Genomic DNA, 23,343 nt, shown 5'->3' with positions numbered 1-23,343 from the left:
ACTCCAGAGCTTTGATGCTTTAGTGATCTGAAGGGTAGTTTATCCATGTTGCCTTTGGGGGTGTTTTTTCTGTTTGACTAAAGAGGCTAATGAAATGGTGTAAGAATTAGCAGATGTTTTGTTTGATCAAATTAAGAAAATAGGGAGTACATTTTTTGTTATTGTTTTGTAATGGAAATCAACAGTAAATTTTGATCACTTAGTCCACTTAGAAAAACTGTCAGTCTATTTTGTTAGCCTAGTAACATTTATTAAACTGAATTTCTTATTTTGTGTTGCTATCTATCATGGCATCTCCTTTCAGTGTACATTCAGTCTGATGTCCAAAGATACATTTTGCTGGGGTGTAATTTATGGGAAACTTACATTTTTGTTTTGGAAGATATTTCAGGTGATAAATTAAATACTCTTTATCTATGACTGTTAGGTCTGTACAGTCTACCTTAAATAGCACATTTTCCCCAAACATACATTGTAAAATGCAAAAGGTGGGAGGCCATATGGTATTTCTTTATATTATTACATAATTATTTTCATATTATATAAAATATAGTAAATACATATATTACTTTTTAACCACTCTTCTTTTTTATTTTATTCTTAAATTGTAGTGCTGTTTTAGGTTGTTAAAGAGGTATTTCCTGTGCAAAATAATCAGAGGGCTTTGTCTGTAACAGTGAGTGGAAGGCAAGGCTGAATTAACCTTTTTCAGCTCTTATTTTTCAGGTGATCTAATTTGAGATGTTAGCAGTAAGAAGAAATTAACTTAGAGCAGAAATAAGATAGAATGACATAAAGAGAGGTGGTCTTTTCTGGACTCTCAGAATTTGCAGATATCAAGGAGGCTCTTTATTGCTTTGTTTGGCATTACTATAAGTTTTCATCAATATCACTCTTTAACAGTTCCATGAAATGGCAAATCGCTAGCTGGTTATCTGCTACAGCAGTGATCTTTAGGTCAGAAACACTGTTAAAATACACCTCATACTAATAAGTCCTTTTCTCTTGCTGGTGTTGCAAATGATTGGAATGGAAATAAGTTACCGGCTTGTTTCTTGTTATGCATAGGTCAGGCTGAACTGGAAAGGTAGTCTCACTGGTTTTGTTTCTGATCGGTTCTCCTGTGTGCCACTGCAGGAAGGCCAGACTCTTAGTATTCTGCATCTCTAGCACCTGAAACATCCTGTCTTACTTATTTTTTTTAATAAGTGAAAGAATCTCAGGAACCAGTTTACTTCATTGTCCTTGCCCTTCCAGACTGCTTCTTTTGGTACACAAGTCGCTGGAATGAAAGGACAGTTTAAAGAAAGTTATGTGCGCCTGGGATGGCTTGCTCTTTAAATCATTTTAAGTGGTTGGATGCTGGTAAGATGTACAAACCCTGCAGTGCAGGTGTGCCTGGCTCCATCGGTGAGTGTTACTCAGTTTTACCATTAAACCTGTGATGAGAGACTGCAGTACAGAAGGCAAAAATTGCCCTTAGCTGTAGAAGATATTTTTCCTCTGAAAAGAGCAGCCATTGAAAACAGCACCTCCTTTCCAAGCAAGTAGTAGAGGTGAGAGCACTGGGAATTTGGTCTTTCAAGGGTTGTTAGTAGAAATCTTGTTTTTTAACATGTGCCCATGGCACTTGCAACTGTCTCACTAAACCACACTGTCATTTTAGTCCCTCTCACCTACATAGGCCCATGTGGTTCCCACTGCATGAGTCACAGAAAAGGGGTAGATAAGGTTGTTCTTTGGGAAGGTAAAAAATACATCTCCCCTGTTGCTTCTTTCTCTGAGGCAATGTGGGAGAGAGCTACCTAGACCTCAGTCCCAGCTTCACAAGAGATCCTGCCCAGTGTTATGGGCAAGGATTTGAGCAGCCTCAGCAGTTCCTCCTGCATGTTTTGCTTGGTGCCCTGTTATTTCCCCCCCTCCCCCACCCGTAATTTCTTTTTTCCAGCCTTGTGTGTTAGCTTCCCTTTCTGTTCCAGGTTACCTCCTGGCATGTGTGTGATTCTGCCACTTAGAAACTGCCAACTTTTTTCTCTCCATGGCAATTCTGGCACCTTCCCACAGTTTGGAGCTCAGCTGAGTCCTGGGGACTCAGGCTCCTGTCTTTCCATTTGCCCTTTCTTTTCTACTTAGTGAGAAAATGGGATCCTTCCTGTCAGCCAGTGTCTCAGCCATGAGGTGCTGTCCAGGCTTTCAGTGCTGCTCCCATCACTCTAATAGCTCTGTATGGACAGAGAGGGAAGGAGAGCGGTCAGGCACTGAGTGGAGGAAGCTTTATCATTGTGCTGCTTTTGACTTCACTGCCTTCTGCTGGCTCTGGCCGCATGCTGAGCACCCGGTTACATACAGGGGGTCCTGCAGGTGGGATCTGGCTCAGCTATAGCCCTTTCCCAGCCATGAGAAGGGTGGCCCTTCGTGCAGCATTGCTTGGACCAGTTTGGGGTGTCTCATTTGGCATGCCCAGTTTTCACATGGAAGGGGAGAAAGATATTTCCTTTGAGAGTAAAGCCACGAAGGAGTTTTTAAAAGGCACAGCATTAAAAGAAAAGAGAACAGGGGGTGGCATGACTGTCCAGAAGAGTATCTAATAAAAGTACAAAAAAGAATACATGGATATTCCAGTTTTCTTGATGTCAGGTAACAAGTGAGGCTTCATGTGATAAAATGTGAGAAATATTAAAAGAATCAATAGATTTATAAAAATACTGTGTAAGGCAGCAGTTAAAAGGTGGGACTTCCAGGCAGAGGGTGTGCGCATAGGTCTCAGAAGGGCATCTGTTACCTTTTGTATAGATGAGAATAGAAGTTAGTTGAGTGGAAAATGCTAGCTTGCATATTCCCAGCAAAAAATGAATTGCAAAAACTCAATTGGAGGGCGACACCCATTCTTATCACATGCTATTGTATATTTTTGCAGTGCTGGGCGCGTTTCAAAAACTGCAGGCTAGGAGTATGGTCTCTTACACCCACGAATAGCTGGTGAGTGTTGCCCACAAGCTATTCCAGACCTTCAGGAAGGAGGGTAATATCGTGTCTGCTCTGATAATAGACCGTCTTTTGTTCTTAAGTAACCAGCATCTGAAAAACCTGCTTTGTTCACTGTGAAGGGCCTCCAGAGCCTCTCAGAAAACAAAAAGGGAAAAGTAGGCTGAAGCTTGTCCTCTTGATGTTGGTCCAGCATGCGATACCATTGAAAGTAAGGCTGGAGACAATGCGCTGGCTTGAGCTCACAGCCTTGCTTTCTTCTTCTTGCCATTGGCAGCTGCTGCCATCCCACTGCTTGATGTACTGGTATGGAAATGCATGTTTCTGGCATTGGCCCCGTTAGCCTTTCAAATACTGCCTTGGGATGATAGTTTGAGGAGTTTGTTCTTGCTCTTTGTTCTTGAATAGTTTTCTTAGATATAGATAGATAAATGAGCAGATTTGCATGAAATGCAAAGTCTCAGCATCTATGTCATGTTCCTTTGGCTACCCTTCTTTTTGACTGGTGTTTATTATAATGAGGAAAAAATGACATTCTAAAATATTTTTAATTAATCTTATTATTGTTTGTTGGAGGCCCTAGTAGCTTTGTGGAGGAAGCTCATGCAGTAGGGAATTTTTCTTGCCACACATTAAGAGAATTTGAAAGTAAAGGGTTTCAGTTGTTGGCATTTCTGAGCCACCTTCTATTGAATTTGAAGCCCTTTTTGACTACAAGTAGCATCGGATGTGTGCCAGAGTTGTAAATCTCTCTCCTCAGGGAGTCTGTTCTGTTACTGAAGGGGTTCAGTGGTGACAACAAACATGGAAGGGTAGATCTCTTCCAGAAAAATCAGAAGTGCTGGTGTGGTTTAACAAATGGATCTCAGGCATGGGAAGTTCATGTTTGCCATTGTCTGAAACAGGGGGATCTGGAGAGAGTCTCTGAATGTTTTTCTACTTCTGTTTCCCTGTCCCTAAATGCTTGAGATTTTCAGGGAAGAAAAACGCTGTCCTTATCTATTCAAAGGTGTTGCCAAGGGTGCCTTATTTCAGCAATTCCTATTTTCATTGTTAACAGCAGGGTTCATTTTGTGCCGACAGGGTCCAGAACAAATGCTGGACGCTATTCTTGGCCATCTGTAATAACATTCCAGCACCACCATTTTTCCAAATTATGCCTAGGATAACATAACTGCCTGAGTAAAATCCGCTCTGCAGCTTAACAGGGAGACCTTCTGTTTCCAGGACCATCAGTCCCTCAATTTTTATACATTTACACACTGCTCTCAGGGAGAATAAATAATACATGAACATATGCACCAGCTAAGTGAAATTTCCTTCTGATTATAGTGAGACACTGGTTGATGGCAATCAGAAAATATATTTCTTTCACCTTTTGCTACTCATGCTGTGTGTTTGAGAGTATGCCTTTATCTCTTTTTTTTTTTTTAAGTTGCCATCTTGTTTTTATTTTTCAACAATTTGTTTTGATAATTTTTCATATGTTGGCAAGTTGCAGTTTTGAACCTTCTTGAGCACATTTCTGGCAGAATTACCTCATCTGAATTAAAAATAGTGCTAATGCAAAATTGCCCTTAAATACTGTGTCTGCTACATCTATATTACAATAATAGAAGCTTTGAAAAGAACATTGATTGACATTTAATCCCAAATGAAATGTTTACTCTTGGTTTAATACCTGGTGGGCAATTCAGTACTCTGAATCTGTATTAAACAAGAAAAATATTTAAGCAGCATTATTAAGGCTTGAAATCAGGTACTCAAAAGTCAGAGCTGTATATTGGTGTGCATATTATGAAAAGGTGTTGAGTCGTATGATCAAATACCGGTTTTTGCACCTGCTGAATTCAAAGAATAAACCTTTTTTGAAGGCTGATTTGGAGGGTGTAAGTATGTAATACTCTTTCCCAAACCTGTTATACATGTGGGCTGAGCAGTGGAATGCTGCTCCTGAACTGTGTTTTGTCCTCCTGCCTCCACCATAGAGTCCCATATCATGTTGAGCAGGTCAGTGAAAACAAGCCATTTGCAGGTGGATGACCCTTGCTTGTTCTCTAATTCACAGAAAACTGTCTTAAAACCTTATAGTCTGGTACTGAGAAGTATTAATCTCATAGCTGTTAACTCAGTAGGATTTGTACTAGAATATGTATGTACCTGAGAGAAACTGGGTCTCGATTTGGGGCATATAAAGTTAAAAGGAACTTTTTGTTTTCTCCATTTTAGGTTCTCGATCTCATTCGTAAACTGTGTACAACAGCTTTCTTAGGAATTCAGATACCATAGAAAAATTCATAACGAGATTAAAATCTCTCTTTGGATAACAGTATTAGTTACATTATTTCTTCCTAGCCCCATTTCTAGCTGAACTGCTGCGCTTGACATTTTATAAATGTGCACTCCACATGCTTCCTCACTTATCTGAGACAGAGTTGTGATGTAAAAGACGTTTTAGCAAATTTCAGTGTAGGATCTGATAATAGGATGTGTCAGGCAGCCTTTAGTATTGGTTGTTGCTATCCTTCCTGCCCATAATCCGAATTGTGTGTACTTGGTAGTACCTCTTCAGGAAAGGCAGAGAGGGATAGAGGAGATGCTGTACTTTCTTGGCCTGTACAAAGAGAGCTGCCAGTTCTGGGGGCAGGATGCTGTATTTAGTGGTCCATGCTGGCGCCTGCTCAGGCCTCATCTGGCGAGTGTCACAATTTGGTTGCAGTGCAGTTTGCAGGGGTGTTGCATACTCAGCTTCAAACTACAGCCACTGCACTGACCATCTCTGGGCAGCAGTATCCTGTGTACTTCTCAGTTCTCTGCTTTCAGATATCACCCTCATGTTCTAGATTTGCTCTGTCACTGTCTCTGCCCAACATTACGTATCTCAGTTGCAATATATCTTACCTTCTCTATAGTTAGAAATCTTAAAGCGAGCCTTTTCAGACTGTTGGGACAAAGCCTGATGCATTTTGGGTTTCAGTGGCAAAGCTGAATGGGCGTTTTATTCCAGAAGTGGGGTTAGCAAATCTTCCCAAAATGCTGACATGTCCTACATACGGTCCTATGTTTGTTCCTGTAGTGCAAGAACCTCTGACAACAGTGTCTGCACAGGACTAATATAAAAACATACACTTTCTCTGTCACATTTCAAGATAGAGTACTGCAGTCGGCCCTGGGCTGTGGAGTGTCCTCAAGAGCTTGAGATCCAGTGAACCATGAAAGCTGTCTCAGGAAGATGAGATGTGGCATTACATTTTATGTAACACACTGTGCTCTGTAACTGGCTCTTTTAATGCATGTGCAGAAACACTGAATTACTTGCAAGAGAGAATGGTATTGCTGTGGTGTTCAAGAGATGGATTTTATTGGTGGGTTTCTCTATTTTTTTGTCTAAAACAGCTGGGGTTTTGGAAGTCTAAATGTGAATACAAGTGTACTGGGACTGTAGGTCTCCAAGATGGGGAGAAAAGAGAGATGGGGACTGGGAAGGCTACCCTATAAAATTGAGAGGAGACTCGTTGTTCCTCGGGGCGGGAGCATGCTTCCCACTCAGACACACTGGATTGCTTTCTCATTGAGATAAGGACAGTTTAATGAGGGCTGAGAAGTCTGTGTAAGTCTGGACGTCACTAAAGATCAACAGCTCCTACATCTGATCTGCATTATCATTAATCCAGTTAACAATCAACTGTTTTAACAATTAGCTCTGTTACTAGCTTGGTATATTAAGGTCATTAAAACTCTCTTTCCTTCAATTTAACCCCTCAGGTTGCTACTTCTAGTGGTGACTATCCTTATATCCTAATGTGGAGTATGTTATGGTAACTAATGATCCAGGTCTGTTGTAGCCACTCATCCTACTGTTTGTATCTTTAATGATTCAGGAGAGAAATGCCTTTAGGAGCTGTCATAAACAGTCCTCTAAATCTCGAAAATCAATGAGAAATGAAAGGAAGTTAATTATAATTTGTACTGACAGTGCTGCCTATTATTTAGGTTGCTGAGTATTTCCATTACATGAGCCTGGATCATTTGCGGAGGGCGAGCATAGGAGTTGCTCTGTGTTTTTTATTCTGTTCAAAACTTTGTCAAACACCTACTTTATGCTGAGTTTTCCCCATTCTATGCATCCAACTAAGTTTAAATTGCTTAGGAAAATTTAATCAAAAAACAGTTTGGCCATTTTGAAGAAAGGGCTGATGAGAAAATGTAAGAGGAGACCAGAGAAATGCATATTCCTTTGCCTGTGTTATATTGTTCTGAATGACAGGCTGTGCTGTGAAAAGATCTTCCATCTCTCTGACTTGAAACAGGAAATTAATCTGATGATCAGTACTCTAATTAAGAAGCAGAATTAGCTGATCAGAGAGTGTGGGGCAGAGAGGCGTGGGAGTGAGGAGAGGCTGAGATTGGAAAAAGCAGCCCAGGAAAAGAAGGGTGAAAAGAAGAATGAACAGGGAAGTGAGAAGTGAGAGGAGCCCAGGCTGAGAAAGGAGGACTAGATAGACCAGGACTTGCTAACAAGGAGAACAGGACCATCCTGGTGGGGAAAAGCCAGGAAGAGGGGTGGGAGCGGATTGAAGAGCTGGGTAGGAAGCCTCAGGCTTGGAGCTAGCAGGTAGGATAGCAGGTTCCCACAAAAGCACATCTCTTCCAAGAATCTAGAGTAGGACCTGAGGTTGAGGTGTTTCTTATCCTCCCTTTGTTGCCAGGAATCAAGCTGGCAAGGCATCCTGCTCCCCCTGCAGCCATTCCGCACAGCACTAGCAGGTTGTCATCTTCTCTGCTATTTCATTCAGTTAAATGGCAGAGGCCTGTGCAGAACTGAGGGCTCCAGGCCTGCAGATTAACAATATGGCTGTCGGCACATCATCACATGGTGGGAGGCAACTGTCCGGCTTCCTGTTGGTAGGAACCTAGGAACTCCTGTCCTTACCTCAGGGTCTTAATACTCTCTTTTTAACATCAAATGAAGCACTCAGGGGTAGAGAGTGTTTAAATTAAAGTTGCTTACACACCCTGTAACATTTTTTCCACCACATAAATTTTTTCCCCCCACAGAATGTATGCTTTGCTCAGTAACAGAGAGAAGCTGTGTGTAGATAATGCACTTTTTTTTCTGGCTTGCTGCAGAAGAAGGAAGAAATGTGCAGTGTGAGAGTCAGAGAATTCCTTGAAGAAAATGGATGTAGTAGCCACAGGAACATGATCTGATCCTCCAGGCCAGCTGAGTTTCTGTGCAGTGTTGGACTAGTCATTTTGAGCTAAATTTATCAAAGGCTATCATCAGCTGCTCACAGAATGACAGAATGGTAGGGATTGGAAGGGACCTTTGGAGATCATCTTGTCCACCCCTCCTGCTTGAGCAGGGACACCTAAAGCAGGGGGCACCAGGACCGTGTCCAGGTAGGTTTTGAATGTCTCTAGGGAAGGAGACTCCACAACCTCCCTGGGTAGCCTGTTCCACTGCTCTGTCACCCTCACAGGAAATAAGTTTTTCCTCATGTTTAGGTGGAACTTTCTGTGTTCATATTTGTGCCCATTGCCCCTCCTGTTATTGGCCACCACTGAAAAGAGTCTGGCCCCATCCTCTTGACATTCCCCCATCAGATATTTACAAGTATTGACAAGATCCCCCCTCAGTCTTGTCTTCTCCAGGCTAAACAAACCCAGGTGTCTCAGCCTTTCCATATAAGGGAGATGCTCCAGTCCCCTGGTCATCTTGGCAGCTCCCCACTGGACTCTCTCTAGTAGTTACCTGTCCTCCTTAAACTGGGGGGCCCAGAACTGGATGCAGTACTCCAGATGTGGCCTCACTAGGGTGGAGTAGAGGGGGAGGGTAACCTTCCTCAACCTGCTGGCTACACTCCTTTTTATGCACCCCAGGATACCATTGGCCTTCTTGGCCACAAGGGCACAGTGCTGGCTCAGAGTCTCCTTGCTGTCCACCAGCACTCCCAGGTCCTTCTCAGCAGAGCTGCTTTCCAGCAGGTCAACCCCAACCTGTCCTGGTGCATGGATTGTTCCTCCCCAGGTGCAGGACCTTACACTTCCTTTTCTTGAATTTCATGAGGTTCACCCTGGCCCAGCTCTCCAGCCTGTCCAGGTTGTACCTAACTCGTCTGAGATGCCAAATTCTAGAGCCTGGAAGAAGATTGGTAAAAGTACTGCATGCTGTTTGCTGAAACAGAAGTTTCAGAAAAGTGTTTCTTAGGCATCTCGAATCAAGTACTGCTCAAATCAGGAGATACTTCTGAAATAGTGCCATCTGTGCCTTAGCTCACTCTCCATGTAATGGTAATAATGCTATTTCTAAAAGAAGGTTGTGGGAGATTTTGAAAATAAATTAGCTTAATGTTTTGTGATGCAGTCAAGAATAGAGAATTAAATGAGGGTGAAGGCTGGAGGAATAAAAAGGAGCTGAAAGATTATAGTTTAAATTACAGTGTCATGCACCTAGCTTCTAATGCAAATGTCTCCTATAAATGTAGAGCTCATCAACTGGAAACGGCAAAGGAGGAAGAAAGGTCTGGGAGCATTGCTAGGTCTTGTGATAATTGAGGCAGCACTTCGATGATGTGTTACCCTGATCTTAAAAGGTCTCAGACACACTAATGCTGTTGGGCTTTTGGGAAGACTCATCTGAACATTTGTATATACTTCCAGCTTTACAGCAGAAAGAGGAGAGCAAACTGATGAAAGTGCCCAATGAGGCTGATAGCATGGACGGAGGAATGGGTGGCTAGTTTTAAAAAGCAAAGAAAAATGTGTGACTTCACTGAGCCTTGCAAAGTGAAGATGGAGGGATGAGTAAGACAGCAGTTCATAAATATACCTGAAGGATCAACAGCAAGATGGAAGCTAGCTGAGCTGAGGTACGGTTTTTGGCACAACAGTAAATAGGTTTGAAATTAATGGAAATAAGTTTAAGTTGAAAATGAAGCAGTTTGTAAGTCCAGGAGTAGTGAGAGTCTGGGGCAGCATCCCAATGGATAGACTGGAAGGAAGACACCTTGTTGGGCTGGAGATGAGGCTTGAACCCTTTGAGAAGGGAGTGAGCAGGACCTGGGCTCAGGCTCAGGAGGCTGTAGCCAGTTAAATGTGTTAATTATAGCAGATGCAGCATGCATGCTTGGATATTGTGCATGCAATGTGCGTGGGCAGTTAACCTTTTCCTTCTCTCAAGTGAAATCAAGTCATCAGGAACTATCTCTAAATATTCTGGCCTTACACTTCAGAACTTGAGCTGCTTTAATCTTAAGGCATGGGGAGCCAGATTACCAGCTATCTGCCTTGGAGAGTCTGGGAGCAAATGAAGAGATCACTTTCAGATGGCTGTTTTTTAACGTGCAGCCAGAGAGGTCTATGAGTGCCTGAGCATGTGTGGAAAGGAGGGGTTGTATCCCATCTTGCATTTGCAAGATGCAGGAAAGCCTCAGGTCTTTTCACTCCAGGATATCTACTTGTTCTGGTTTATGCAGCATATTCAAATGGAAAACTATCAGTTGTGTAAGGGCTGAAGGAAGAAATCCCTTGTCAGAGTGGGAACATTGCTATTCTCAGCCTTTGGATGGCCTCCACTTCATGTTTGTCACATGCAATACATATCTGTAAGGAACATGTGTCACTGCTGATGTGATGTGCCATGTCATAAAAGCTCTGGTGACATTTTGTGACCTCTTAAAGTCTAACAAAAGAGGTTTGCAGTGTATAAATGCCATCTGCCATGGCAAAGCAACTTCCCAGTTCTATAATCACATATGCCTCTTGTGAAATGCTGCATCACCTCAAAAAAAATCAGCATATTAATGGAGGAAGCTTGTCATTTCAATCATTCCCAGATTCTTTACATAGTTCATCTATTAACTTTTTTTGCTTACTAAGAACCCTGAGGGGTGGAAGTTGCAGCAAATCCATGATAGCTTTAGGAGTTCTGTTTCATTAGAGCTGTATTTACTTTCTGATTTTTTGGTACTCTGAATTGGAACCATTCTCCCCACTATCTTAATCTTTTGCAAATACTCATGGGGTTCACAGATGGAAGTGTGGAAAGTCTGAGCTGTCTCAGGAACATGTAACAGGACTTGGGGTGGTGTAAAAGAGAAGAGTTTTCCTCATTAACCTGTGTTTGTTCACTTGGTCCATTATGAGAACTGAGATGTGCTAATTATTTTAAATTGGTTCAGCTTGTTTGCCAGTTTGTCAAGCCAATAGCCTCAGATGTGGGATAAGGAGACCAAACTTTGGCTTCAGTTTTTGCCGGCCTGACAGCTTATATAATGTACAATTTTTGAATAAGTAGGGGGAATTTTTACAGCCTGAAAAAATAAGCAGAGTGTTTCATGCTTGGGTGGGAGAGAAGAGCACTTTATCCACTTATCCTTTACTTTGCATACCACTGTTGTTGGGTGCTCCAGCTTTTTACATGTAGATAAGCCAAACTTTCTAAAGAGAGAGTTTATTGCAAGAAATGTGTACAGGCCACAGGCCACGTGTACAACACACATTAATTTATGAGTAATGATTAGCAAAACCTACTTCAGATGGTGCCGAGGTAGAAAACTGCATCTCCACAGGCTGTTGTGAGAGGCAACAGATCTGCCTCCTGTCATAAACAGTGCTTTTGTGTATCTTCCAAGAAGAGTGCGAGCATTGTCTAGCCCTCACAGCCATCAGTGAAGAAGTTAGGTTTGTTTTTATCGCTGTCTTACAGGCAGAGAAAGAGGTACACTGAAAAATGAAGTGACAAGACTAGTAAATCTGTGTAAGCAGCAAAACAAGATACCAGAAGCCCTGGCTTGCCAGCCTGTCTCATTACATCATGCCCATGTGCCCTAGGCAAACCCCATTCTTTTGACTGTGTTCGTACGTAGCATTGGTGATATAGCAGGCTTCAACACTGATTCTAATACTGATTTTTAGACATAAGCTTATAATTTCCCTGATATTACCTATCCTCAGGCTCCCTATTAGTAAACAGATCTTTTCCTTTCTTTGTTGGGGTATTGAGAGATGACGCTAGATGTGTATAGGTGTCACAGAATGGAAAAATTAATAAAGTCACACAGGGACAAAAAAAAATTGAGAAGCCTGTGAGCATCGCTCTGGATGTAAGCATTCTGAGGAGGCAGAGGTATGTTCTTAGTCCAGCACTTGCAAGGATAACTCATTACACTGTGCTGCTCCCCTCGTAGTGGACCATATGGTAAGGTCCTACTGTGCCCGTACTGCCCTAAGGGTCCTACTCACAGATGGAGTGATGAAACTGAAAAGCCTGCTGTGCAGGAGTTCAGTAGGTTTTTTGTAACTGCACTGCCATGCAACCATTTCAGTTGCCTTTATGTTCGACCTGTTTTTATAGATCCTGATGAGGTCTGAAAAATGAGCTTATTCTTAATTGCCATTCATACACTTCTTATCTTGCCGTTCTTAATTTCAAGAGGTTAATATGGGGGTTAGGTGGGATAAATTTTTGTATCTGCTGCTTTGCAGTAATGACTATTTTGTGTGTTTTGGCCCTGAAACAGAAAGAGCAGCCATCTTTTTTGAATCAGTCACAGAGTGAAAATGGTTATAATAGCAGTTACTGCAGAGCGGCTGGTGCAGTGTAAAACTACACCCTGCTTCATTGTGAAATTAGCCTGTTCATGTGGCCTGGGAGATACCAGTGCAAGCACCTGAAACAGAAAATATGTGAACTCTGAAGAGTATATTGTGAAGCTTTTTATCACAGCCCAGTTGTAGCTGACATTTAAAATGTGCAGCAAGAAAGAGGGAGTGAGATTAGGAGATGTCTCAGTAGAGGTACTGCAGCCCATCTGGGATTTTCAGAGTGAGAAGCTGTACCCAACTGGGTATCACTGGATGGCATCAAAATGCTTGCTTTGTTGTCTGCTTAAATAATAGTCAGGTACGCTGTGTGTGGGAAGGGATTGTCAGGGGGAGAAAAGCTATTTGGCATCAAGCTAAGAAAACAGCAAAGCACTGCTGTTTAAAAGGTTGTATAAAGAGCTGGACCTGATGCTTTCCTTCCAATGCTTACCAACTTCTTTCATTTCAGGAACTTTCCGCTGTACTTTCTGTGAGACTGAAGTGGAAGAAGATGAGTCGGCGATGCCCAAAAAGGATGCAAGGACACTTGTGGCAAGATTTAATGAGCAGATTGAGCCCATCTATGCGCTGCTTCGTGAGACAGAAGATGTTAACTTAGCCTATGAAATCCTCGAGCCAGAACCCACAGAGATTCCTGCCCTGAAGCAGAGGTGGGAACGTGCCTGGTCTTCTCTCACTGTGCTGCTTCTTTGTAGTGTGTTCATCTGCTCTGTGAGGCTTTCCCAAAGGCTGCATTGAGGACGCACTTGTTCAGCACCAACTATGCAAGCAACTGACAGATTCCCCAAGGAATGTGTGGTTTATAAAGAGGCAAAGGGCCGTAACCATTTTTTACTAAGTAAGGCAGATGACTATTCTTCTGCTGAGCCTCTTGCATGTAGTTTCCTGTGAGGTGGGGTGCTGGAATTACCTGCTGCTTGCTGTGCTGCAGCTGGTAGGTATACCAAGCCCTTGCCCCAGTATTTAAGAAATGCAAACTGCAGCCATTTGGCAAAGCTCTGAGGATGTCATCTACACTGCGGTCTTTCTCTCAAACCCTTATCTTTCATCTATTCCTTTTGCTTCTACCCAGCTTTTGAAACTAAGCTATCTGCATTCTACACTTTGTGTTCCAGTTCGAAGACATTACTTGTAATAAGGGTATTTTTTATTCTGATTTTCTCCTACTTGTTACGCACCTCTTCTTTTCAGGAGGAGACCATGTTATAGTCAAAAACTCTTTAAAGAATGTTCCTACCCATGGGAAATGACACTTTCTTTCAGAACATTCCTAGCTGTACAAAAACAGATGATGTTTAAATAATGCAGAAAGATGTGGGGAGCTGTCAGTTTTGTCAGCTATGGTGAAATGTGATGCACTTCTGTGTTTAAAAAAAAATTAATGAAACACACTGGGGCGGGGGGGCGGAATGTACCATGAGAGAAAGTGTTCCCACACTGCCCTGGGGTGCTTGGCTTTAGTTAATGGGAGAGCAAGCAGGATACTCTGGGTTTTTTTTTCTCAGGCTAACCTTGAGAGACAATGTTCCCCATATATTCATGCTAGACAGTTTCTAATTAATATAATAAAGATTCTTTGTCTATTCATAGTCTTTTTCTAGCCAAGAAGGTAGCTGATTTTCTTAATCATTCTGATAGAAAAACAGAAGCAATATAGAGAGGGGAGGAGATTTTTCCAAGGTCACTCAACATGTCTTTGGTGATATGGGGAGTCTTTGAAGCCTTTATGTCCAAGCTGAATCCCTAGGCTTTGCTTTAAAAACCCTTTTCTGTAGTTTGAGTAGTAGAACTGGGATAACCCCACCAAAGAGAGAGTCATTTCTCAGTCTTCCCCTTTTGGGCACAGGAAATTATCAGAGCAGAAGCCTGGTGCAGTCCCATGATTAAATAGCAGCACCCACTTACTTGACTCTTAAATACTTTTAAAACACTGTAAATGAATAATTACTTTGTGCAAGGAATGACAAAATAAATAGGCAGCTATTTAAATGCTTACTTGAACACAACTTGCTTCAGCACATACAATGATTAAATTATTTATTAACTTATTAATTCAAAGCAGCTAATCGCATGAAAGCGCTGCTGTGAGATTTATATTTTTTTAAGTGCCAAACCATGGGTTATTTATTCCGTCTGTTTTTGTGGAGTCTCAAGTGTCTGAAATCATTGACAAAATAGACAATTGGTGATTCTGAAACAAAGAGAAGAGGTCACGAAGTGCCTGTATCATCTCTTTGCACTGACGCAGGCAACTTCATGTGTTTTCAGGGGAGTTATAGCTCTAAGTGACCACACTGACATTGCGCAACTGTCATTCACCTGCTGTGGGAAACTGGGCAGATCTTTATATCTTTCTAGGAGGCCATTAATTTTCTTAATCATGGCAGAGCATGAATTAGTCCCACAGGTTTTGAAATAAACCTGCTTCACCTTCTCTGTGAAACCACCGTTCTCTGTGGTTTTCTAAAACAGATGGATTTTAATATCCCCTCCATTTTCTTATGTCAAAATTGTGTGATTTTATATAACAAAAATGTTCACAGAATTAATTTCTGTGGTCATGCTATCAAGGACCATGGGTTGTCTGTTGTGAAGTTGAAGCTCTTAAGAGCAGCTAAGTGAAAAAGTGCTTTATTTCAAACACGGCACAAGAAGAGTTATCCCCATTATGTAAGACCTTTTCTTAATTGTCTGGGCAGGGTTGAGATGAAAATTTCAAGTTGTTTTCCCATTGCACAATGCGGTTTCTGTGGGCCATACCTCAGCTATGTCAAGGATTATTGATGTCACCTTTAAAGGCAGCTAACCACTCATTAAGGGATTTCCATCAGGGTAAGACAGCCGATGGGTAACAGAACAAATGTAGCCGCATCTGGGCCACTGAGCTGCCACAGTCCTGCCTGCAGGATGGCCATGCAAAGTCTAAACCTAGGTGGGGAGAAAGCAGATCTTGGATCTAAGAGAGAGGGATTTAAGAGTATGCTCCCTTCATCTGCTCTGTGCTGCCCATAAGGCAACTCACACATCTGGCCTTTTGCTGGTGCCTGACCCGTGGTGTTTAATCCTGTACTTTGGGACAGGGTTGCTGAACATTAAGATCTCTTCTGGCAGTAAGGACTATTCTCCTGGTCACACAGTCTTGAGGGGCCGCTGACTCCTATCAACAGTGCTGCTGAAGATGCAGTTCCACAAACAAGGAAGTAAATTGAGACACGTTTGCAAAGCTCACCAGGGACCAAAAGGAGACAGGAAGTGTCTAGATGGTTCCACTTAGGTGTGGGACATTGCAGTAGATGGCTTAAAGTAATTAGTATTGTAGGTGTCTCTTAGACTTATTACTTTCATTTTTGAAATGTTCCTGACATCATGAAGTACGTTTTGCTGTTAAATGATGCCAGGTAGGAAAAAAAGTCAATTTCAGGGACACTTACAGGGACCTCTGTGCAAAACTATTATTAGGCAGTTCCTGGCACTACTGAGTATTTAGCTGTCACGCTGCAGTTGTGGGGAGGAGAAAGCTTGAGGGAGAGCTGCATTGTGTATCTTGTGAGGAAAGTGGATTACATAAAATCATCAGGGAAACACTGGTTAGAGATTTCTATTGTGTGGGAAGCAGAGTGGTGCTTTTCACAGAACACACGCCAGTCTTGGAGAGCTGAAAGGTACCAACGCTTGAAATAACGCATTGGGAAGAAGGCCTCTGTGTGCTTCCTTAGGTTATATAAGCAATACATGTGCATGAGCCTCCTGCCCCAAAATTCAAGGCTACTGTGACTCTCTCCTGGAGGGGTTGGCTGCAGGAGAGAACCGGTTAGTGTGTGGACACAGGCTAACACAGATGCTGTGAAGTATTTTTCTAACAGTCCCCAGCAAACGCCCTGTTGGGAGGCTGTGAGTAGCCCTCCATCCAAACTGCGGCTGAACACACCAATATTTTTTATCTGGGGAAGACTGATGATCACTGACCTGCATATTTTCCCCTTACTATTTACCCCTCGAAATCCAGCAGAATTAGTTCATCAAGCAGTTGTTAAGTCCTTGCTGAATTTAAAAAATTGCGTATTACTCGGGTCTTCTCCAACTGCAACCTTATTTTGAGCTTCTTGGTCAGAGGAAGGGTCGTTGGGTAGATAGCAGTGAGTGAACTGTGCTTACTGACAACTTCTGTCAACTCAGCTGGCAGCAGAGCAGGGAGACCATGAGTATCCTTGTTGGATTTGCTCTGGAGAAGAGGAGTCGTCCAGGCAAGTCTGCTACCTGTGAAAAGCCATAGGTACCACTGGCAGTCAGATGACTGAAATCATATGGCTGAGGGTGAATGCAATCTGCAGCGGATCTGTTTCGCTGAGAAGATGAAATACAATTTTGAAGTAGAGGAACGGTCACTTTTGGCTTTCCCCACCCAGGCGGCAGTCAGTTTCCATTCAGCTGCTTTCCCTGATCAATGCATATGTAGCAGCATGGGCCAGAGACAGTATTTTAGGCTTATTGCCATCACTATGCAGAAAGTACTCCACCTGATGTCCTCTTTCCATCAGATCCAAGCAGGAATGTTTCTTTTCTCTATCAGTCTCCTGAGCTAGAAAGGAGCCTGGAGGAAATGTGCTGGCTGCAGCTCCTCTCAGAAAACAAAGGAGATCTAGGCTTTGACTGCCATACCCTTCTCATTAGTCATCGCCTGCCTTTCTCCAGCTTTTCCACGATGAATACAGTTCTGTCTTGCCCCCTCACGCATGCCATCACCACACAAAGCCCTTTGCCCAACTCTGTTCCTCTGGTTTGAAGGTACCCTCTCAGCTCTTCTTTTCTTCTGCCTGGACTCCCCAGTCCTCCCAGGGCTGTGTCTGTGGATAGTACAGATGTCCTGTGTAACACAGGACATGTGACTTACCACGGGCCATTGTCACTCACAAGTCAAGCAAAGGTTTGAACTGTATTTTTCATGGTGAGTTAACCCCTTCATGAGTCGTGTGGTTAATAATGGTTCACAGATCTGAGCATGCTGGGTCTTTGGGCCTGTCATCTGACTTAGTTAAACTTCAGTGCCATTTTTTTTAATGCAGTATAGGATTGCTGTGAAAAGGCCAAAAAGAGTCTTTTCCAAATACCAGATTACTGTTCGGCTATGTTTTGCTGCCATGACAGTTATTTCAGAGTATTCTGGTATTTTATGTTTATTTTCAGATGAGTGCATGAGCAGCTTTAGTGCTCTCTCTTCTTTTCAGTGTCTGTTGTGGAAATTGCCTTGAACTCACATAGGGTTTCCCAGTAGAGACCCCCAAGTTTCCCAAACCAGCAAGCTGGTGTAGAAATTCCTGGCGCCATGTTAGAAATCAGAATGCAGGTTCTCAGCGCAGATCATGGGAGCTCCATGTATGATGGAATCATAGTTTAAGGTTGCAGTGCTGGCTGAGGAAGGGCTTGTTCTGACTGCTCTGTTTTTCTCTCTGACTTTTACGTAGCAAGGAGCGTGCAGCTGGTACTGGTTCAGGGACAGCAGCTGGCCTTGCAGGTGGACACCATCGGGAAGCATGGACTACAAAAGGACCGTCATATGAGGACTTGTATACCCAGAATGTTGTCATCAGCATGGAGGACCAGGAGGATCTTAACCGGTCTGCAAGTGAAGGAAAGACGGCCAGAGAGAGACCAATCTGGCTACGGGAGAGCACGGTGCAGGGGGCTTATGACCCTGACGAAATCAAAGATGGTAAGAAAATTCACAGAGCAGAAGTACTGCTGTGCTTTTATGTGATGCTCTTAGAGTGCTGTCAAAAATATGTTCCCCTGTGTGTGTACAGCTGCTACTCCCTACACTCCAGTTTTTGTCTGCTCCCCTCTGCTGTGCAAAGCACCTGTGCGTAGGTAGATGTAAAAAATCCTGGTTTGCTAGATCCAGGATTCAAATCTAGGTTGGTAGAGCTGAGTTACCAATAAAATTGTTTGTGCTTCTAAAATGTTAATAATCTGTTACGTCTTCCACCTTGAGAGTTTATTGCTTTTGAATGAAGGACATTCAGGCTCATCTAGAAGGCTGCCCCCCTAATAGGTCACTGCTGAAAAATAACATTTATTAACATCCAGTCACTCTCAAGCCTACCAAATCTACCAGCAGTGGTTTTATTGCTCCAAGCCACCTTCCTGCCAACTGTTTTTCAAAATGTGTTTTATATGAAGAATATGTCAGAAATAAAGCTTCTGGAAGTACAGTAGGAAGGTCTGTCGCCATGGCAGGTGAGTCTTCATTGCTTTCTGTTTGTTTCTCATTATCTTTGCTTTTATTTTCATTCATGTTGTGGTAAGGTTGTCCGTAGACAGTAGTCAAAATCTTGTAGCCACTATTGGAAACGTTCTGCTTTGGTGTGTTATTTAAGCTTGCGCACTAAAAATAGGAAATAGAGTCCTCCTATGATTTTTAAAAGAGTGAATCAATAGATGCAATCTTCCCAGTAATTTGAGGATTATTGAGGGAAACTGTTGATGCCCTAGGAAGTGAAGATGGCAAAAGGGAACAGTGTGTGTAAGAATAAGACCCTGGAACCAGTGCAACGTTCAGGAGAGGAGTGGATTATGTAGATATGGCAGAAGTGAAGAAAATGCATGTGAAATAATGGTCAGAAGATATCTAATGATCTCATTTGCATGTAATGCCTTTCAAGCATACAGATCCCAAAACTTTTTCCAAATAGATTAAAGCGAGGTGATTGAAACAACCTCCTCCTGCAGTCTGTAGCAGATGTTGTTGTTACTCACCAGCCATGATGAGTTCTCACCCCATTTTTCTGCTAGACATTCAGTTCACCTGTTGTTTTAAATTGGCTCCTTGAATGTTTCATGTGATTGTGAATGTGAACGTTTCTCAGATGCCACTGAAGGACATGGAAGGGGAGTGTATATCCTTACAGCACAATGGCATCACTGCTTAACCTCCACCACTACTGCAGATCAAAGAGGGGAATGTGGAAATAGCCTGAAATTGCTGCTGCAACACATTTCTATAGCTATTGGATGATAGAAGCAGAGAGGAAGGAAACTTGGGACTGTTGACAGAAAAGATTCACTGTTTGGATCTGGCAGGAACAGTTCTCTCAAGCAAGAGACAGTTCTGCTCCTGAGCCACAAAGTCAGACTTTGTGGAGCTACCCCAGACTGTGGTCGCTTCACAGCTCTCAGTGTGATGAGCTACGATATTATCTCACAGAGATGTTCTCTAATAGCCTCTTATGCTCTGCAGTGACAAGCAACAAGCTGAGCACAAGGCTGCCAGCACAATGCCTTCATTCTTCCTTTCTTTCAAGAATTTTGCCAGTGCATTACTAATAGTAGATGCAGCCATCACCCATTACTACAACTTCATTTACAATAAAAACATGAGTCCAGTGAAGTTAGGGGTGGGCCTTTTGGCTTTTATTTTATCACAGGAGTGACCACGCCCGCCCCTGACTTCTAGTTGCTACATGCAAGACAAACTTCCTCGGTTCACCTGTTTTTTTCATGTCAAGTTGAAAAAAATAACCAGTGCATTTTTGATGCTGGGAAAAGGCTTGGGCGCCAACTGTCTAGATGTGGTGCTGAAACCACGAGGGCCCAGGTCTCGGAGAAGCAGGCAAGCGGCGTTAATGTATTAAGGCAAAATGCTGTTACCTCAGCTCTAGCAGTTGTTCATAGGCAGTGTCTTTAGGTGCAAGAGGGAAAGAGAAAGTTTGCCATGGGGAGTCTGTCCTACTTTTAGGCCTTGTTTTTACAAAAGGTTTTCTGTATTTCATTTTTTGTTCTGGGTTTTTTTCTTATTGTTGGTTTTTTTCATTCTCCATACTGCCTGTGGGTTTATTGGTGCTGGGAAGACTCACAGTCCTCTCATCAAATATAGGATTAGAAGTGTTCTGCAGAATGACACTTTTTGAATGGAATTTTATCTTTTGAATCATGAACTGCAGACACCCAGCCTACCCAAGCCATGTCAAACCATCCCAGATATTGTACAGCCAAGCTTACTGAAAGAGGAGCACAGGCCGTGTGTCTGGCAGCTGGGAAACTGCAGTCCCCTTCAAAAAAGAGGTCCGGATAGGGAGCCAGAGAGACTGGCTGGGCTGCGTTTCAGCTTGGAGAGCAGGAGCTGTTTTAACGCAGCCTTCAACGCTGCGCTGCGCAGCTTGGCTGCAGGCTGTAAACTGCATCTGCTTCACGAGATAGATACTGCTCACTACCACCATTTTCCAGTAATGAGTTTTTCCCTTCCTGCCTGGTAGGTGCACCTCTGAGCTTGCCAGACACAGCTGCTTTGAATGTTGTTTTATAACACATGGTTTCCACATGCTCCCTGTCTGCCTGGATTCATTTGCTGCTTTGTCTTAATCCTTATGGATGGGGAGCTCAACAGGGCAGGGCCTGCTTTTGGGTCTGTGTTCATGGTCTGGGCTGGCAACACCCCGTGACCTCAGTCATCACTGCAAGTTCTCCAGGCTGTGGTCATACAACCTGGAAACAAAGGGACAAAAAGGAAACAACCTGTGCTTGTTCACCTGTGAAACAGCACCAAGATACTTGCTGTATCTCTGATGAGTGTCATCATTATGTCATTCCAGACACCAGTCTGGGTGTCTGGAAGCCCAGGTTTAGGTCCCAAGGTAAGGGACTGCTCCAGAGTAAGGAAGTGCATCAGCCTAGCTGAGAAGCGCCTGAGTTGGACACCTCCCTGGATGGCTTTTTCTAGGTGCCTGCCCATCATGTATTTGTCTTCTCTTGCAGTGTGCTCCTGGCCAGGGTCCCAGCTGGGAGCCACAATGACTCCCAAGTTTCCCAGCTCCTAAGAAATGTCAATACTTGCTCTGCTGTTATGAGAGAATACATAACAATCTCTATCTTTTAAGGGAGAGGAGGAGCTGATGTAGAGAAAGGATGTGACTTGGCCGAGCATGCTTAGTGGCAGTAATTTATACGGGTCCAGAAAGCCTTTGGGGCTGTCACCTAGATCTCTATGAGGAAATAAACATTCCCTTGTGTCTCTTTGCAGGGGGCCGGGATCTGGATGCCTTCCAAGACCGTGAGGAGGGCCGGGCAGCTCTGGATGATAATGAGGAGGTGATGCGTGCCCTGCTTATCCACGAGAAGAAGACACCTTCTGCTTCAACAGTCACTGTCGGAGGTGCTGCTCCTCTCTCCGGTGCCAACGCTAGTGACTCCGAGAGCGAGACAAGTGAGTCGGAGGAGGAATCCCCTCCCCGCCCTCCTGCCACAGCCACCACAACATATGGGCTGGAGGATGAGGAGGAGGATGAAGAGTTTGAGGTGGTGGCAGAGGACCCCACTGTCACAGTGGCTGGGCGTCCACACTCTTACAGCCAAGTGAGCCAGCGCCCTGAGCTGGTGGCCCAGATGACACCAGAAGAAAAAGAGGTTTACATAGCCATGGGGCGACGCATGTTTGAGGATATGTTTGATTAACTGCTTCCTGCCATGGCATTTTTTTTAAAAGTGACTTTTAAAGCCAGAGACTCCCTAGTAAAACAGAAGTTTGAAGGGCATCTTTCCTCCCCTGTGTGCAGGGACACTGGGGCTAGGGATTGCTAATCTCAGGCAAGATTGCCTGCCAGAAAGGGGGAACAGGAAGGCAGCATGTGCCAAAACAGGTAGGGGAGGACAATTCTCAGAAGCGAGGATGCTTGCAAGGTAAAAATCTGCTTCATGGTGCCCTGCACAGGCACTACTTTAACCCTCTCCAAGGCCCCAGCAGCTGCTTCCCCTCGATTGCTTTGGTTTGATTTTTGTTGCAGATCCTGGTGAAGTCTGCATCCCTGCCCTCAGAGGACATAAGGGTTCCATAGTCTGATCAGAGTGTGCTGCAGAGGAGGGTGTTAGAGCTGCTTGTGCTCAGTGAAGGGAGAGAAAAGGGAAGCACTCTGCTGATGGCAAGCTTGGGCAGGGCTTGTATCTGACCTGCCAGCAGCCACCGGCCACCAGAGTGGTTATTTCTAAGCAGGCCTGTAGGCAGCAGCCTTTTCTTGCTCCCATTTGCTCCTTGCTAGGTCTCAGCAACTCAAGGTCAGGTGTAACTTGAAACACACAGAGTGAAAGCCTTGGCAAGCACACACAGTGACTCTTTGTCAGCTCTCTGTGGATCCAAGCTGCCAGAGTGCTCTGAGATACCTTCATTTTCCAGTATTCCTGCCTGTTGCTTCTGCCTAGCCCTGTCCGAACTCCAGTGTTGCAGACAGTTCATAGTGGGCAGGGCCACAGTGAGGCAGCACCAGAGAAATAGCATAGCTAGTTTTTATTTGCAGTCACACCAGGGCTGTATCATTTTAAGAGGAATTATGCAATTTTGAATTCCGCTTTGGCACACTCTTTTACCATAGAAAAACATTTATCGGTGCCTACAGAGCAATACCATGTTTTTAATGTTCTTCAGTTGAAAATGTTGTTTTTTAAAATTGTTGTGTTTTCCTATCCAGTACTGAAATAAAACAAAATGATGAAAGAATTTTGTGTTCCAAGAGGGTAAGGGCAGTATTACGTGCTGTTCCATTTACATGTGCAGCATGAATTTGCTGTTCGCTGAGACTGTAAATCTGTTTTATACTAACTATGCTTTCTATGTTCTGCTAACCTTGTAATGGCTCCTTTGTGGTTTTATTTTCAGCTTCCTGATATTTTGAATCCCTTCTTTTTTTAAATAGTATTTTAAATTTGCTTTTAAGTCATTTTAAAGAGGAATAAATAAACAAACTTCTCCCCTTGGTCATCTTCCAA

General features: G+C 43.3%; 1 protein-coding gene across 2 annotated transcripts in view; it reads left to right on the top strand.

The window, feature by feature from the left end:
- GTF2E1 (general transcription factor IIE subunit 1) overlaps window positions 1–23,323 on the top strand; it is a 57,498-nt gene extending 34,175 nt beyond the window's left edge. For both annotated transcript variants that reach the window (XM_064465610.1, XM_064465618.1), the window contains exons 3-5: window positions 13,043–13,244; window positions 18,057–18,304; window positions 21,608–23,323. In XM_064465610.1, coding sequence (XP_064321680.1) covers window positions 13,043–13,244; window positions 18,057–18,304; window positions 21,608–22,038 — 881 coding nt within the window. In that variant the 3' untranslated portion in view covers window positions 22,039–23,323. The remainder of the gene's footprint in view (window positions 1–13,042; window positions 13,245–18,056; window positions 18,305–21,607) is intronic.
- Window positions 23,324–23,343: the final 20 nt, after the last annotated feature.

The sequence above is a fragment of the Phalacrocorax carbo genome, chromosome 1 (assembly GCF_963921805.1).
Source record: "Phalacrocorax carbo chromosome 1, bPhaCar2.1, whole genome shotgun sequence".
NCBI classification, from domain to species: Eukaryota; Metazoa; Chordata; class Aves; order Suliformes; family Phalacrocoracidae; genus Phalacrocorax; species Phalacrocorax carbo.
This window is presented reverse-complemented; position numbering and strand designations above follow the sequence as displayed.